The sequence below is a fragment of the Mustela nivalis genome (genome assembly GCF_964662115.1).
Source record: "Mustela nivalis genome assembly, chromosome: 1".
NCBI lineage: Eukaryota > Metazoa > Chordata > Mammalia > Carnivora > Mustelidae > Mustela > Mustela nivalis.
In genome coordinates this window covers 186,179,077-186,195,741 of record NC_139020.1, presented here as the reverse complement: position 1 = coordinate 186,195,741, position 16,665 = coordinate 186,179,077, and the positions used below count along the sequence as shown (strand labels likewise).

Below are 16,665 nucleotides of genomic sequence, written 5' to 3'. Positions count from 1 at the left end.
CCACATTTTAAGAACTGACTTTTACCCTTACATTTTCCAGACTTGGTTGAATAGTTCCTAAGACTTCTTTGGTCTGCAAGAGCTCCAAATGTCCTAAAATTGGCTGTGTAATTTTATAGGCTCGGCAGGTAGGGCATAATTCAACACATCTTCCAAACAGTGCTACTTGTTTTACTTCTGGGGCTTAATTGCATAACAGTTCTGAAGTCCTGAATAACATGAGCACAGACAGGACTTCAGACTAATCTTGGATGAATAAAGTTGATATAGGTACTTAACTACATTAAAAAACTTAAAGTCTTTTTAATGGTATCCATGACACAGAAACAGGTTGATGGACACAAAGGCTTATGGAAGGCAGGTACATTTTTGAGTGGAAGCTTATCAAAACTTTACCCCAAGTTTACTCAGAAACAATTTTGGTTTGGCACTTAAGGAATGTTGGGAAAGTACTGGTTTCTAAAGTGATATGATTTTGTGGATTTTATAACTCTCATTTCACCTACTTCATTCAAATTCAAGTGACCTCACTAATTGATGGCCCTACTAGTGATGTTATTGTTTAACTGATCATGATGTTTGGGTTTATTTTATATGTGATATTCATTTCCTTTTTCTTCCTTACAATTGGAAACATATAATATTTTTCATGAACTCTTATCTTAATAACAAACATATTTATGTGATCTTATTTCTGATACAAAATGTTTTAGATAAGTTTCCAATAAGGTCTACCAGACAAATATAATTTTCTTGGTGGGACTAATATAGCTTTCAAGTTTTCATTTTACTGAGATTTTCCTATTACTTTAATAGCTGAGGGAATGAGGACAATAGGTCAAATCTCTCTATATATTTTGTAATATTACATTTTGAAACTTTTCATAGGCTAGGGAAAAAGAAATTATGCTGTTGAAAATAATTATGATTTTACCATTAATAAATTGTCTAAGAGAGGTTCCTTTCTCTAATGAATCCCTTTTATAATAAGCTAGAGGTGCCACTTTATCACTGAAAAGTGGAGCACAGTTATGGCTGTTGTGACTCCTGATGGATGCTAGAGGCAAGAGAATAGCTAATGTGACTCTAAAGTCATTGTGAACCCAAACTGCAAATTAAAAGGTGACTTTGTATCTTTCTTATATGGAAAATGTGTGCTTGTCATATCTGCTTGACAGTAGAAAAGTGAATGTATGGTTTGGACAATAACGAGCAATGACAGTAGTCAACCTCATCAGAAGACATGAAATAAAGAAATGACAATGATTGATGGCAGCTGGTTGTTTACAGATTTTTCTAGAAGAGTTTTTCTTGGCATGATCAAGTAACCAGGGGATGTTGAGCCCTGCCTGAGCTCTGCACAGCAAGCAAAAGATTGGTCCTCCTATGCCTGCTGCCCTTGAGAAACAGCTTAACTCCTTCATGGTCCCCTTGACTCAGTCAAGCTACTCACATGGCCAAGAGACAATGGCTCCTTGGAAGCTATGAAGGGCCAAGTTGCATTCTGCAAAAATCTTGAATTTAAAACTACTATGGCAGTACACCCAAGGGGTTAAATGTGATGTTTATTTCAAGTTAATTTTTATAATTCTTTATAAGACAGTTACTTTGAGTAAAATTCATAACAGAGATTTTGTCAATGATCTCAAAATGAGTAAGTAAATGATCTGTAGTTTTTCCTGCTGTATTAATTACATTATCCATTAATTTACAGAGTACTCGATGATGACTTTACGTTCCCTGTGGCATGAGCAAAAATAAACTTTCTGTAGTTGGCTAATTAATAATGTATCTTACTGTAATTCACTATATGACGTGAGTGTGCTCAGCTGATGAGTGGAAAATACATTTAAAATGTGCCTGAAGTAGTTCACAAAGAAATGAGCCTTCATTTAACATGGACCACATAGATCATATCATGGTGTTTGGAAAATTTTCGACCTGATTTGGGGAGTCTATTTCTTTTTTAAAAAGTCATTTACTTTTGCAACAAGAAGGAAAATGATTTACAGTGTGGTTTGGGGTCATGCAAATTAATTTGATATTGAGTTAATTCTTTGATATTGCATTCCTGTAAGGTAGCAACTGCAAGTTGACAATACAAGAAGATACAGCAAAACTCTCATGAGATAAAACTACAGAAAGGAATAAAGACAAACAACTATTTGGAAATCTACTAGGATAGCGATGCGTTGTTGTGCAAATATATGTAAATTCGCTCAGAACAGATTTCATTCAGTCATCTAATCACCCATTCTTTCTTTCATTCTTTAAAAAAAAAAAGTATAGCAAAATCCTAAATTCCCACTATATTCACATTCTGTGGTAAGCTTTTAAAATGCCTCATCAGACATTCAAAGTAAAGTTAAATTAAGTATCTGCTTGAAGTGGTGAAAAAAATCTGTCTGCTAGCCAGGGGTACATTTATGCAAAACAAAAGAAAAAACAAAGAAAGGGGTAAAGAAAGCAAATTAAAGAAACAGAAAGAGTTAGAAGAAAGTACTATTATTAAATGGGCAGGAGGAATGATATGACCTACAATTTCTAAATCAGCATTCAGAATATTCAAGTACATATTTGCCTGCTCTCTTGACTGGTTTTTCTATTTCCTTCTAAGGTCATGTCTTCCCTCAATGTGTTGGGTTGACAGCTTTTCCCTATATGAATAAAGGAATTATAGATTCTCTTTCATTAGTAACTCAAATAGCGAAGAGAAAGGTTCTTCTAAGTTTTAAAGTTTCTTTTTTCTCTTATAGGTGAATTTTTAGAAAAATTAATACCAATATAAATGACATCCCAAAAGCTTTGGTTATCTTGGTGGGTGGAGAAGTAGCAGGGAGACATTCAAGACCAGAGGTCCAAACCCTCCATAGTATTGTAAGATTTGAATTTGAAGCTTCTGTGAAAAAGCTACATGGATTCAATCATGTCCTTTGTGTGTGGTGGTCTCGTGTATTATAGCTTGCCTTTCAAAATTAACCCTTTATTGGGTCTTACTTAGATCACACCCTCAAGTCAGGTAGAAGGAACTCTTTAGTGTTCAAATAATGCATTTACTTTATTCACTGTATTCTGCAGTTTCTTAAAATCTTATTTAATTAACATCTTTGGGTGCCCTACCCCACCTTTCTATTTGTTAAGTTATCCATGGTTACCACCCCACAGGTACAGCTGACAATTCTCATCTTTGGAATGGGAGAGGAAAAACAACACATTATCAGAGTGCAAAATGATCTGTTTTCAGGCATTAAGCAGTCAGGTAGCTGTGAATTCCATGAAACAAAGGCATCATTGGCCATTTTGTTGTGATGCTAATTAATATTCTTGGAATGAAAAAAAATTAGGAGATGTTAATGGTTGGCTTTACTCAGAGGATCATTTGATGCCAATATGAAAGCCAAGGAGAGGAGGCAATTATGCACACATCACATGCATCCTAGTTCCAGTATGGAAGCTTACATTTCAAACCTAAGGTCAGGAAAATAACATGAAAAGTTTTACTACAAAGTCTAGACATGAGGGAGATTTAAGAGGAGAGGGAGGAAGCACATTGCAGGTGTCAGATAATCTAGTCTGATTATCTGAGCTGTGCTAGCTATAGGGGAACACTTACCCTTCAGTCCAGCTAGAAGTTAGCAGGGTAAGAAGGAACAAACCAGAATAACATAAAGACTAGCAACAAGGCTCAGGAAAGCAGACAGGAGTTCTAACCTAGCAGCTAAAGTTCTTGGGTTTGAGCAAAGATTGAACAAGAAAACTTAAATGAAACAAAACAAAACAAAAACCAAAATCAACCGCCCCCTCCCAAACCACCAGTAACCAAGACCCCGCTAACTGTTGAAGACTGTTTGGGTGGTAGCAAAAATAGAACAATTCTGAAAAACATCCGACTTTGGGGATGTATGATGTGATTAACAGTTATTAGTTGAGAAACAGACATTAAAATGAGACTCATCGCAAATGATATATCAAGTAATCATTGACCAAAGAGTAAAGCTTAAAATACCCCCTCCCCCGACTCTGAATGAGAACCAAGGTACTGGTTTTTACTGTTCCTCTAACACAGACTGGACAGGAATCTGGTGTCTCGATGAGAGGCCACTTGGCATAATAAATTGTGGCAACACTCAAGAACAAATTTGAACATAGTTTCCAAGGTGAGCGACATTGGCCTTAAAAATTGGAAAATTGTAAATATTTGTTTAAAAACGTTGTACAGCTAGCCACTGACTCAATTTTTTTCAAGTTTCAACCAAAATAAAAAGAGAAAAATTAAATCAACAACAACACACACCAAAGAAACCACAAAAGAACAAAAAAGTTTTAAGGTTTGGTGGAACCCTCCCCAAATCATTGTAGAGTCACATACAAACTAATGAATAGCAGGATCTATTTTTTCGGTTTTTACAATTCCATATAAATACTCCACTCCACTCAGACGTGTCTTTTGAAAATTGCAAAAAATAAAACTGCACCCAGAAGTCTGTCAAACTGAATTGAGAAAGACCCAAATAAACTCATAATTACTCCCGAGCTTCCCAAACTGTAAAATGTTCCATTCTCAAGTTTCCCCTTGAGCAGACAGCGACATGACAAGACTGGAGTGTTTATTTTTCTCTACCCAAGAAACCTCTCCCATTTTTCTGTAGTTTCTCTTTGCCAACTAAGACTAATAAAGTGATTATAAAAGTTATTAATTCATTGAAACGTTGTTCTTAAAAGTCATTCACTTGCAAGAATGGCAAAGACTTTGAACAAATATTCGAAACAAGGATTTGATGAAATATGTACAGAACTAAGTATTTAACAATGACCCTTACCTTTTGGAAGTCAAGGAAACCTTTTTAAAATGCAATACTTGACTGTGTTTACTCTTTGTGTTAACCTGTGACTGAATGTTTATGATAAGACAATACAGGCTGAGAAACAACTATCAGTGAAGGATCAACATTTGCTGTTTATTACTACGTTGTGATTGTTTTCATTTTTCTAGAACCTTGCTTTGCTGTGCCAGGTGACCAACATGTCCCAGTTTGCCCAGGACCAAAGAGTTTCTGAAGACACAGAACTTTTAGTGCTAAAACCAAGGAATTTGCCAGCAAATCTGGATAAGGTGGTAACTCTAAGTATGATTCAACCCTGTAAGTTTGACTGTTACTCACAAATGAGGCCTGATCTGTTTAATAAGGATGGTTTGAATTTAATAAATTAAGTGCAGCTGTAAAGTAATTGTGATATAACCACAATTCTGTAGTAGATCCCACTAAAAATTTGGATATGCTCTTTAGCTCGCAGCCAGTTTTTGGTTTTTATGCATCATTAACTCAGCGACCCCTGGATCTTTATCATTGGTTTTATATACATCTAACTCCAAATGATCAAGTGCAGAAGGACGGGTTGGTCCAAATTCTGACTGGATTCCCCAGCTAAATTATGGGAACAGAAGGCTCATTTGTTGGTACTCTCATTGCAGTTTTTAAGTGACTAAACTAGCAATAGACAGAATCTAGAGTGGTATTGAGCCTCTGTTTCAGGAATAGTCAAGTAACTGGGTTCAACATTATTGGACTGAAGCTCTGGGTAAAGACTGTCATTTATTATGGAGTCAGTGGGGTACAGTTGTGCAGATCAGGCACTGCACAACTTAATAGGCACCACTCACATTTTTGCCTGCATGAAAAGTGACTAATGAAGTGCATAGTCTGCATGGATGAAAGTGGTAGCTTTTTTCTTGTAAAACTTGGTAGGTGTGGTAGGGCCTTGCATTCTTCAGAGAATCCTTGTTCCTCAGCAGTGATTGAGACAAGAGAAGGTGGTTCCACCACCAGATCCTGACAAATTTCAGAGGCATGGATTATCTTACTTTCTCACTCATCCCTCAGTCTACCTCTCATGCTCTCTAGGGATATTACCTACTTCCCAAATTCTAACCCTTAGAATTTTGCTTTGGAGGCCCCATTTAATACAAGTTCCTTATGTCAACTAGGGTGGCAAAATACATCAAGCTGACACGCTCTCAATTAAATCTTCCTGCTGATGCCTTGCATTCAGCACTCTAATTTCATTGCTGAATGAATCCTATCCACAGAGGGAAATCTACAAGGGCCCCTGTATATTGCCATAAGGAGACACCTATACCCTGCTTACAATCTTCTTCAATGATCTTCTTTTTTTTAAAAATAAATGTTTGGTTTCCATTTAATTTTACTCCTCAATTCCATCTTCTTTCCTATACTAGTGAGGAAGAAGTGAGATTAATCACAAATGAAGTAGTAATTTTTTTATCTGGTCAGGTGATAGAACAAAAACACTGAAGGTAAGGTGAAATGACTTCAGAAGAAATTGAGAATCTTTGGAAACAACTAGTATTTTCCAAATACCACCTGAGATACCTGTTCTAAGAGGTTGATTTAGATGGTGATTATAATTCATAATTTCTCCCCCTGATGTACAGATAATTTCATAGCATGTATTGCTTCTAAATTTATTAAAATGGAGACTCTCAGGCAAAGTGAAAGAATGAATTCCATCACAAAGTGATTTTTAAAACAAACAAATATTGGGGTATGCTTTATATCAACTCATGACTAAACCAACAGAAAGAGGTGTTGCCTTCTCTCTTTATTGGTCTCAAGTAAACCTAAGTGTCCCAAATGTTAGAGAAAGCAAGAAGAATGTGGGGAAGTTGGTGGTGGTTATGGTCAGCAGGGCTGTCCTTTACCCCAAGTCAACCTCCTCCTCCTTCTTTTAGGATTTTCTGCATGGAAACCCATGGTGATTGTGTGATTATCTACAATGTTCCACACGGAATGCACCTTCCTTTAAGAAGCCATTGGTACTGGACAGGAATTTCTGGGAGCACCCGATGGAGAGTATTTCTCCTCCAAAAAACTGTTTTCCCATAAGCAAGGGAGTTACACGATTTAAGAACATAGTCTTTTTAGAAATGGACATGGCAGTGGAATCCACTGGAGAGAGAGAATTCACCTCTATTTGGTTGTGTTGCTGCAAAATCATCTGAATCATGTGTACATTTTGCTTGAGAGGGACAGAGAAAGACCATGTAGAAGCACTGGCGTAAAACATGAAGGTTCTGCCATGGGCTTTTGCACTTGCTTCCGCACCTGGTACAGTTCTCTTTTCTAAGGTATGTGTGGAGCTGACTTCCTATCATTTGGACTTAAGTTCAGATCATCTCTCTCCACCCAGTTGCCACCGCATTACATTCTTCAAAGTTTCCAACATCTACAACTATCTTATTTGTTTTTTGATTTATGTGCTGGCTAGACACCCCCCATGGGGATGGAGGTATCCCGAACATGGGGATGGAGATATCCTGAAATCTGGGGATTTTGTCTGTCTTCCTCATCTGTATGTCTCATCAACTAGACAGTTGTCTCTGTAAACCAGACTGAGGGGGGCCCAGGCACAAGTAAGAAATCATCATATGATTGCTAAAAATGACTTGTACCTGAGTGACCCCTAACTAACCTGATATTCAGGGTAAGAGGGAAGTCTCTGGTTAGGGTTAATGTTTGTAACTAAAATGAATTACTTTATTTGGTGCTGTATGCTTCCGCTTCCTTTGCTTTAATAACCGCCTCCAAGCATATGCCAGATTTCACCTTGCCTCGTGTATCAGAAGTGTTGGGAGAGGAAAAAAAAAAAAAACCGAAAAAACAAAATTAAAAAAAAAAACAACAAAAACCTATTCCAGATAGCAAAAAGTCATAGCAAAGGAGCAAGAAATTAAAATGGATACAGAGGTAATGGGAAAAGAAGCTGGAAAATGAAACAGGGCTGTTTAAAGAGATGGTTTAATTTTTGGGTCCTGGTGTATTTGCTTAGAATGGGATTTTAGGTACCATTTTTGTTGTTGTTGTTTTTTGTTTTTTTTTCCACTGCATGTGATAATGTCATCATTTATTTTTAAATGGTTCTAAGTTGCAGATTTAAATTTACTTCATATCAAGCCCTATTTTAAAATTACTTTTAATAGGAAGAAATGAGTCAAGGACATACATAACCTACTATATTTGACGGACTCAAACAAATACAAGTCTGGCTGTGAATTCCAAACTCTCACCAAAACAAAGAGATAAAAATCCACCTAAAATATATTTTCCTCTGTTTAGTCCTTGGGGGGAAATGTCAAGTATTGCACTTTAAAATCACTTTCATCTAACATTTTGGTCCCAACTTCTTCCTCCCCACACAACCGAATTCATCTTTTTTTTTTTTTTTTTTTTTTTTTTAATGAATCCTTAACACAAAGCAACTAGATTTCTAATTCAACTTTGGAAAATTTACTTTCCTCTACAGAGCTATTTTTAACAAATGGCATATTTACTTACAAAATTGGGAGATGGGGGCGTCCAACTGAGGTACGTTTCCTCCTTTAGCGTTGAGCTTCTGGACTTGGGTTGGGGGCACAGGCTTGTGGGACTGCCCAGTGGCCCGATACATGGCTTGGACCCACAAGATGCGATCTTGCTCATCATCACTTGCAAATATCACGGTGTCTCCTTCTTTGACTGCATTGAAGAAGGCTCGGCCACCCTCTAAACCTGGAATACAGGAAATAAACACTTCTAAACTGAGTTGCCATGTTCTCAGCAGAACCAAGCCCTGAAGAAGGCCATTTCTGTTGCTCTTCCGTGGACCAGAGAAGGGAGGAGCAATTTATCTGACTCTAAGATGGGAAGTCTGATGCCCATTTGGCCAGAGGGAAGCCCTAATGTTAGACACACATTCTGAGACTGGCTCTTATCTTTGGCTTTGGTTGGGGACAGGAGTGTCAAGCAGGCTGCCTACTAGTTGGGTAGATATCTGCCTATAAGCACACTATTATTTTTCTTTATCTTTGAAAACAAACAAACCACCACTACCACCAACAGAAACATCTCTTGACACCCTCCCCACACCCCCAGGGCCTTCAGCTATGGTTCTACCGTTATTCTCTTTACAAGACAAGGAGAATCTCTACCAGGACTTCTTAAAATTTTAGTGCCCATGTGAACCCCAGGAGCATCTTATTGGAATGCAGTTTCTAACTTGGTAGGTCTGGGATAGAAGCCCGAGAACCTGCATTTCTAACAAGCTCCCAGAGGATGCAGATGGTACTGGTCTAAGGACCACACTTAGAGTAACAAGAGTCTCTCTCCTCCTAGTCTGCCCTAAAGCTTCTCCAATCAGGCTGCTGCCCCCATGGAAACTTGTCAATGTTGTTAGTGACTTCCACAATGCTGAATCCAAAGGTCAGTTCAGAGTCAACATTTAATTTGATTCATGAACCTACCCACAGCATGACACTTGATTCTCTTTGAAACACTTCCTTCACTTGGTTCTAGGTCACCCAGTTTCCCCCTCCCTCCCTAGTGGGTGCTTGTCTATCTTGTTTGCTGGCTTCTTTTCCTCCTCCTGTTAAATGTTGTAGCATCTGGGTGTGTCCCTGGACCTCCTCTCTTCCTCAGTGAGGCCACCCAGTCTCAAATGCCATGAATCTCCTTATAGTCCCTACATTTCTATCTCTATCCTGGACCTCTCTGGTGATCTGCAGAGCTGAACCTCTAGTGGTTTCCCTGATTTCTTCACATGGATATCTGATAGGCCCTCCAAGCTCATCTTATCTAATAATGAACTCCTGGTCTTTCTCCCAAACTCCTCTCCACCTCAGTAAAGCTGAGCTTGTCCCTCTAACTGCTCAAGCCCTCAACCTTGGGGTCCTTTTGGACTCCTCACTTTCTCTCATTACCCACTGGAATTTCTCTCACTACCCAGTGGAGTTCTGATGGCTCTACCTTCAGAACATACTGCCAGATCTGAACCCTACTTTCATCTCCAGTGCTTCCTGAATGTAGTCATGCTCATCTCTCACATGGACTATTTTAATGGTCTGCTCTCTTATCTGCCCTGCCTCATCCTCACTCCCTAAAGTCAATTCTCAATGGCAGCTGAAGTAATGAGTTTAGCAGGAGTCCAGTCATGTCACTCCTCTGGTCAAAACGTATCAGTCGTTTCTTACTTCACTCAGAGGAAAAGTCTAGGTTCTGACAAGGCCTGTAAGACCCCATGGATCAACCCACCACTACTCCTACCCTTGTCTCCTCCTATTTTCTCCTTAGTGCACAGACACGCATACTTCCCCGTAGCTACATTAATCTCTTGGTGTTCCTTGAACACTCCAGGTACATTCTCACCTTGAGACTTTGACACTTGCTGTTTCCCATGTCTAGAATATGCTTCCTCCAGATATCTGCATGATTCGCATCATCACTTTCATATCTTTGCTCAAACATCGCATTCTGTCGAGTCCCTCCCTGACTTTTACCCCTCAGTTGCCATCCCTCCTATCTTGCTTATTACCTTCTAACAAGTAATAATTTACTTAACCTCATAAGGACAGGGAGTTTTTGTCTGTTTTGTCACTGCTGTATCCCTAGTACCTAGAATAGTGCATGGCATATAGCAGGTGTTCAGCAAATACTTGTGGAATGAATGAATGCTCCACAGACTTTTTTCCACAGGCAGCTCTCAAGGTTAAAATTTATAGAGAGGTAGGTGAAAGCCCCTTTGGGTTCAGGCCAAAGCAACATTGTCTGTCAACATATTCCAAAAGTTTTCATTTTAGGGTCACTGAGTATTCTCTGGCTGGAAATAAAGCATCCTATCTTCATCAGGTTCCTTATCATCCTCCCAATTATCAGTTTAACACTGAGAGGAGAATGAGCAGAGTGAATAGCACCCTCAAATTTCCAACAAGGCCCTGTCACTAGCTGGCTTGACATTTGGCATTGGAAAAGATTTCTGGTGACACTAAGACTTCTCCACGGTGCTGATAATGTTAATGCAGGTGTCTATTCCATAGAGTGGGTGCATGCTGGGAATTCTGCCCTTAGAGTTGCCAGGGACTATAGAACAATCAACAGCTACTTCTTCATGTGGAGAGCTTAGTGCTATAGCACTTTTAACAAAAGCTTTTTGGTAGTTAGGATTATGAGAGAGTGTTTTGCCTAATTCCTTATGGAGGGTTTTTAAACGTGTGGTTTGGATAGGATGATATATAGTTAGCAAGTAGGGAAAACCTGACAAGATGCATGAGAAAAAGGTAAATCTGGAAGGGAAAGGAAGAAGAGCTTTGAGGGAATGCTCTAAGTCCTGAAAAACGAACACGAAGGAGCTAAAAGGAAAAGTGAGTCAACAGACCCTCTGTAGCCTAGCCTCATGGTAACTTTTGGGATAAATCACTTTGACACCGTCAGAGAATGGCAGGCTTGCCATCACTGGAGGCGATTGCCCCTGCCCCACTCCCCACTCTCCAGGCTTCCCCGGGGGGTGGGGATGCTGTCTTCCAGGAGCTACAGTCAGAACAGGTTCACAGGGCTGCTCTGGAGAGTGGAGAGGTAGAGGTAGAAAGATACTAAGCAGTTTTCAGATTTTTAGTTGATCCTCCCAACGACACTATGAAGTAAGTACTATTATTCCCACTTTATAACTGAGGAAACAAGCACAGAGAAGGCTATGACTAGCCAATGAAGACAAAGCAGGGCTGTAAGCATCGGAACTGGGCTTCCAACCCCATTGTCTATCTCTGGAACTGACAACTGGACCCTTGTGCTGTCCAGCTGCAAAGCTGAAGAGCGTGCCCTGGTGCATGGTGAAAGCACTCAGAGAATTATTCGTTAACAGAATGACGCCTAATTGTGACATGAGTGGGGCACAAGGAGAAATATGTAAAGCGGCAGAAGCCGGGGCAATGACAACCGCAGAGAGCAACAGAGCTGTTCCAGACAGCGTGGGAGAACAAGGGCACACCAGTGAAAGCAAGGAGGGAGCAGAGCACTGCTGCTGAAAGAAAACCAAGGGAGGAGAAGGTGAAGTGAACATCGACACATGCTCTGAGGCAGCCAACGTTTCGCCAGGGCAGCAACCCCCCCGGGGACTGGATCTATAGACAGTGATGTATGACAGGGCGCAGGCTCCTCATGGAGAACGTGGAGCACAGCCCCACAGGTACCGACCTGTCAAGCCCAAGGCAACGTGTCTGTGGAAGGACAGAGGCAGACCAGGCAGGGAGTGGTGGCCGGCTCCCTGAGGGGCTGAGGGGTGTGGGGACTGCTGTTCCAGCAACCCACTTGGATGGACACAGGCTCTTTAGTCTGGGAATGCTGTGTAAGATTTAATGCAGTTGTTTAAATTGTGCCATTGGATTATTCTGAACATCCTTTCATTTAGACTGAATGACTGAGTCTGATAGGACCAGAGAGATTACTGTATACTCTCTGAAACACACATCCAGGGAAACACACCCAGGAAAAGTGAAGCACTTTCATTTTTAGCTTAAAATGAGTAGCCTGGATGGAAAATTCATATACAATTATTTACTGATTCCCCAAATTAATATTTCAAAGATTCTAAGCAGGTAGGGTTGATTTGGCTCACAGGCTTGTGTCTGGGCATCCGCTTCGATCCAAGGCTGCTACATAGGCTAGAACATGCACGCCTGCAAGGCTATCTCGCCCATAAACAATCTCCCCCTGTTGGTTCCACTGATAACCTGCAGAAGGTAAGAGCAGGAGAGACAGGAGGGACTCAGAGGTCCTTCTCTGTGTGCACACTCACCTGTCAGGGAGAGGTTGAGGAGATTTTTGAATCTGAGGGCAGTGGCTAAATTGCGCATGATTTCCATCTCCAGCTGGCAAACTTGACTGTGCATAGGAATCCTCGACAGTGTTTATTTAAATATGAGGATTCTGCCCTCCTCCCTTCTGGTTCATAGGTTAGGAGTGGGAACCAGGAGTTAAAGCACTCTTTTGATAAGTCTGAGCTAGACTTCTTATGACACCTGGGAGTATTTAAATCTCCATTTTCAATCAAATATTATGAAATAAATAGGACTTGGCACATGGAAAGGCGGAAAAGAAGTTGCTTATTATTCTCAAGAACACAATCAATTTACTTTCCATTGACATCTTTGGTAAAGGAATTTATAAACTATATCCCATGGGGTCGATGTGGAAAAAAGAAGAGAAGCTTTCATAATATATGTGCACAGTTAACTTTCTCATGTATGTAGAAGAGCTTTCTCTCTGAACCTACCCGCTCCACTGTGGGAAGAGAATTCTGCCTTCCCATGATAAAATAACAATTCTTGCTTTGCTGTAGCAGTACACGTAGCAATGGATTGCTATATAAGAATGATGTGGGCTAGACCCTGAGTTCCAGCTCTTTTTTCTTTTTTTCAAAACAGGAAGATAATCCTGGTCCTATCTCCTGGGTGGGATTGTGGTCAGGTTCAAATATGCAATCATGTAGGGGAAAGGAGCTAAAAATGGCTGAGAAGAAATTACTGTCAAGAGACGCTATCTCTTTTCCTTCTCACGTGGGCCCTTTTGCCTCCCCCTTTAAAATGCAGGTCTTTGGGGGAGTTGGAATTTATTTTTTCTGAAGGGAACCCAATGGTTTGAGAAGAATGCAGACTATCACAGGAACTGATTTCTTAACGCACATCCTTTCAATAAGATGTTGCACGGAATTGTTTTGAACTCGTAGGCTCTATTCAGTATGAAGGATTTCCAGGCAGAGCCTTTAATTCTTGCCTTAAGTGGTCAGCTCTGTATCATGCTCCGGCTGGAAGCAAATTACCAAGGGAAGAGGTGGGGGCTGGTCATGATCACTCAGAGTTGGGCCTCTGAAGGGGCTCATTTTCCTAAGCAGCCTGGCCCCAAGGCCTTCCCTGCCACACCTTTTCAGGTTAACATTCCATCTTTTCTCAAACTCTGTTTTTCTTTTATGTGTATTTTGTTGCATGTGGAAGAGCAATATGGGAGTAGAAAAAAAGGTTTTGGGCCAAATAATGCAGTATGGTTGGAAATGCTTCCCTTGTGCGGATTTGGCATAAAAATAAACTTCTCTGGGAGAGGGCTGTTGGTGCTTGTTGTTCATTAATATGCTGAAATGATTTCGCACCCCCCCTCCATTTTGAAGGTTCTTTGAGGCTGATTTTTATTCAGTTTTTTCCTCGGGAAAAAGATAAAATGGGTGGGGGGAAGAGGTGTGAGGGGGCAGGATGTAAAACTTATGAGAAATACTACCATTTGTGTGGTTCTTTTAGTTACATAAGGCTTAGGATCTTGGATGTCTATGCTTGGGGATTGGTGTCTTCTCAGGAAAGAAGACATTTAGGGAGAGCTTTCTTTCCAAGTGCCGTCAGCTGACCTTGACCTGTAGTTAGCAGATACGGATGTGCAGGACAGGCTCACTTAGACACAGAGACACGATTCCTGCCAAGCGCACACGTCCCTGGTGAAAAACCACACACGCTAACATACACATGTGCACACAGTTCTTAGTGTACATGTAAGACTCCTCCTTCAGTCATTCCTTTTTTAGCATTCGAGGGGGAGTACCTATTTGTTGTGGACCCAGCTAGGTGAAAGAAAAATGTATTACGTTTTCTTTTTGGTTTTACGAGGATCCCTTGAGTCAAACCAAAGCCCTTGATTGGGATGGCATTTACTGAACCAGGATGGAAACTCTCTAAGACCGGGGGCTATGGCTGTCCCGGTCCCCTGTGAAACCTCGTCACTCAGCTTAGTGCCTAGCATGGAGGAAGTACACAGGAAATATTAGCTGACCCATGATTTGTGTCAGGGGAGAGTTCTGGGGAGTTCATAGCCTAGAGGGTGGGTGGGTACCTGGCTGGGGATCAGTGTAGTCCACAGTGTAGCCATCCAGTTGTAGAAGTTCCTGAGGCTCCGCTTTTTTCTCCCGATAACTGCACATGGCAAATGTGTACTGACTGACCTGGGAAGGAAAAGCACAGATGGTAAAATTGTTCTCTTATGGCCCATCTTCCCTGAAGAAATCTTCTCCAGTCAACCACGTCCTTGTCCCTGAGGCCCTGTACTTGGCAGCTGGGATCCAACTGCATTTTGCTACCTCCCAGCTGTGTGACTTAGCGTAAGTTACTTAGCCTCTCTGGTTCTTTAGACCCTCCTGTGTAGACTGGATACAATCTGAGAACTGACCTCCTCACTGGCATATTGTGAGAACTGATTGAGTTCACATGTGCCATGCACTTGGGATTTGTTCCTGGCACTAAGTGCTTGATAAAAGCTACTTGCAGTTATGATTGCTGTTTGTTATTTTAATTGGCTAAGCTATTTAAGATAGCCATTCTTTGTAGGTCAAAACTGGTTAAATAGCGGCAATTTGATAGGTTTTACCTAATATAATCCCAGCCCAGGCCCAGACAGCCACGTTCCCACAGGCCTTTTGGTCAGCAGTTAGGGACCAGAGCCTCATTTATAAATGCCCCAGTGATTTTATCTTTTGCGTGCCAGTTCTCAGCATCAAGCCACATATTAAGTTTCCCCTCTCTCTTCTCCCACAGAAGGAGTGCTTTTGGTTGCTTTGAGAAGTCTTCCTTGCTTCTCAGACAAGTGCAGGAGTGACATGCTGTCACAAGCAATGAGCACTCGATCACTAGGTGCTGGTCACACTCGAGCCATCCTCAGCCCCTGACGGCATGGCCACTGTCCCTGAGCAGCCCTTACTGCCAACATAGGCGTCCCTGCCGGTGCTGGGTGGGCGCTCCACAGCTGCAGGCCGGCCTTCAGGACCCTGTCGCCACAGTGCACGCACACCCGGCACGGATCCTTCACATTTCTACATCTGGCTCATCTGCAAGGAGCCTGTGGGAGGGCAAGCATCCTTCGGGGTTTGGGCCAAAAGCTCGTGGGCATGTTTACCATCCACGATGTCACATGTCTTGGAGAAGGAGTGCCACATCCCTTATCTCTTTAGTTCCCTTTATTAAGAGAGACATTTTCTAAGTGACCTTTGATCCCTACTGGGGACATTTTTAGCCTCCTCCATGGTGAGCTCTCTCTCTCTTTTTTTAAAGGCATTAAGAAATCGGTGCTTTCAAGCCCTGTATCCATCTCCCGCATCCTCTAGGGTCTGCTGGTCCTAATGGCAGATAAAGGGAGAATGATTGTTGTATCTACTGCTGCCCTCTGTTGGTTCTTGGTGACAACTTTCTTCATAATATGTATGATCTGCATAACCTGCTCCTTACAGTGTAAGGCCTGGAGGGACTTCAGGGGAAATAGATGGCCAGATCACTAAGTATTTTCATAAGGGGACATGTACTATTCTTTGTAATAAGCAGAATAACCAATGGCATCCTCTTCTAAAAAGGAAGGTTAGGCGTGCAAGCAGGGGGGTCACATTGGCCAGAGGTCCTGCCCAGCTCTGACATCCTCCCACCTAAGTCTCAGCATCCTTGTCTGTATTTTACGTGCATCTTACTGTTGCTGGGGGATTAACTGAGCAATGAAGGGCTTCACATACCATGTGCGACAATCACAGAGCAAATGCTCAATAATATATGCATTTAAATAAGCAGCTTCTTTGCATTTAGTACCAACATTCCAACATAGAGTAGTTGAGTAAGTATACTTGCCTAATAGATTATAAATCCTTTGAAGGTAAGCCTAGGGGGTCATACATCTTCATTATATTTCCTTCCTTATAAGCAAAATCTACCAAATAAAGGGCATTTGCTCTCTGAGTCTGATTGGTTCTAGAAAGTATGTATAATCTAACAGAGAAGGTTTTTTCCTTCAGAGTTTACACATGTTAGTCCAAGCACAACATCAG

At 41.1% G+C, this 16,665-nt stretch overlaps 1 protein-coding gene across 20 annotated transcripts in view; it reads right to left on the bottom strand.

Moving 5' to 3' along the window:
• CADPS (calcium dependent secretion activator) overlaps positions 1–16,665 on the bottom strand; it is a 469,696-nt gene that overhangs the window by 145,907 nt on the left and 307,124 nt on the right. For 11 of the 20 annotated variants that reach the window (XM_082727404.1, XM_082727406.1, XM_082727407.1 and 8 more), the window contains exons 10-12: positions 14,697–14,805; positions 8,355–8,567; positions 3,614–3,625 (exon numbers count right to left, since the gene is read on the bottom strand). In XM_082727404.1, coding sequence (XP_082583530.1) covers positions 3,614–3,625; positions 8,355–8,567; positions 14,697–14,805 — 334 coding nt within the window. The remainder of the gene's footprint in view (positions 1–3,613; positions 3,626–8,354; positions 8,568–14,696; positions 14,806–16,665) is intronic. The other 9 variants (XM_082727405.1, XM_082727408.1, XM_082727410.1 and 6 more) reach the window with 1 other exon arrangement.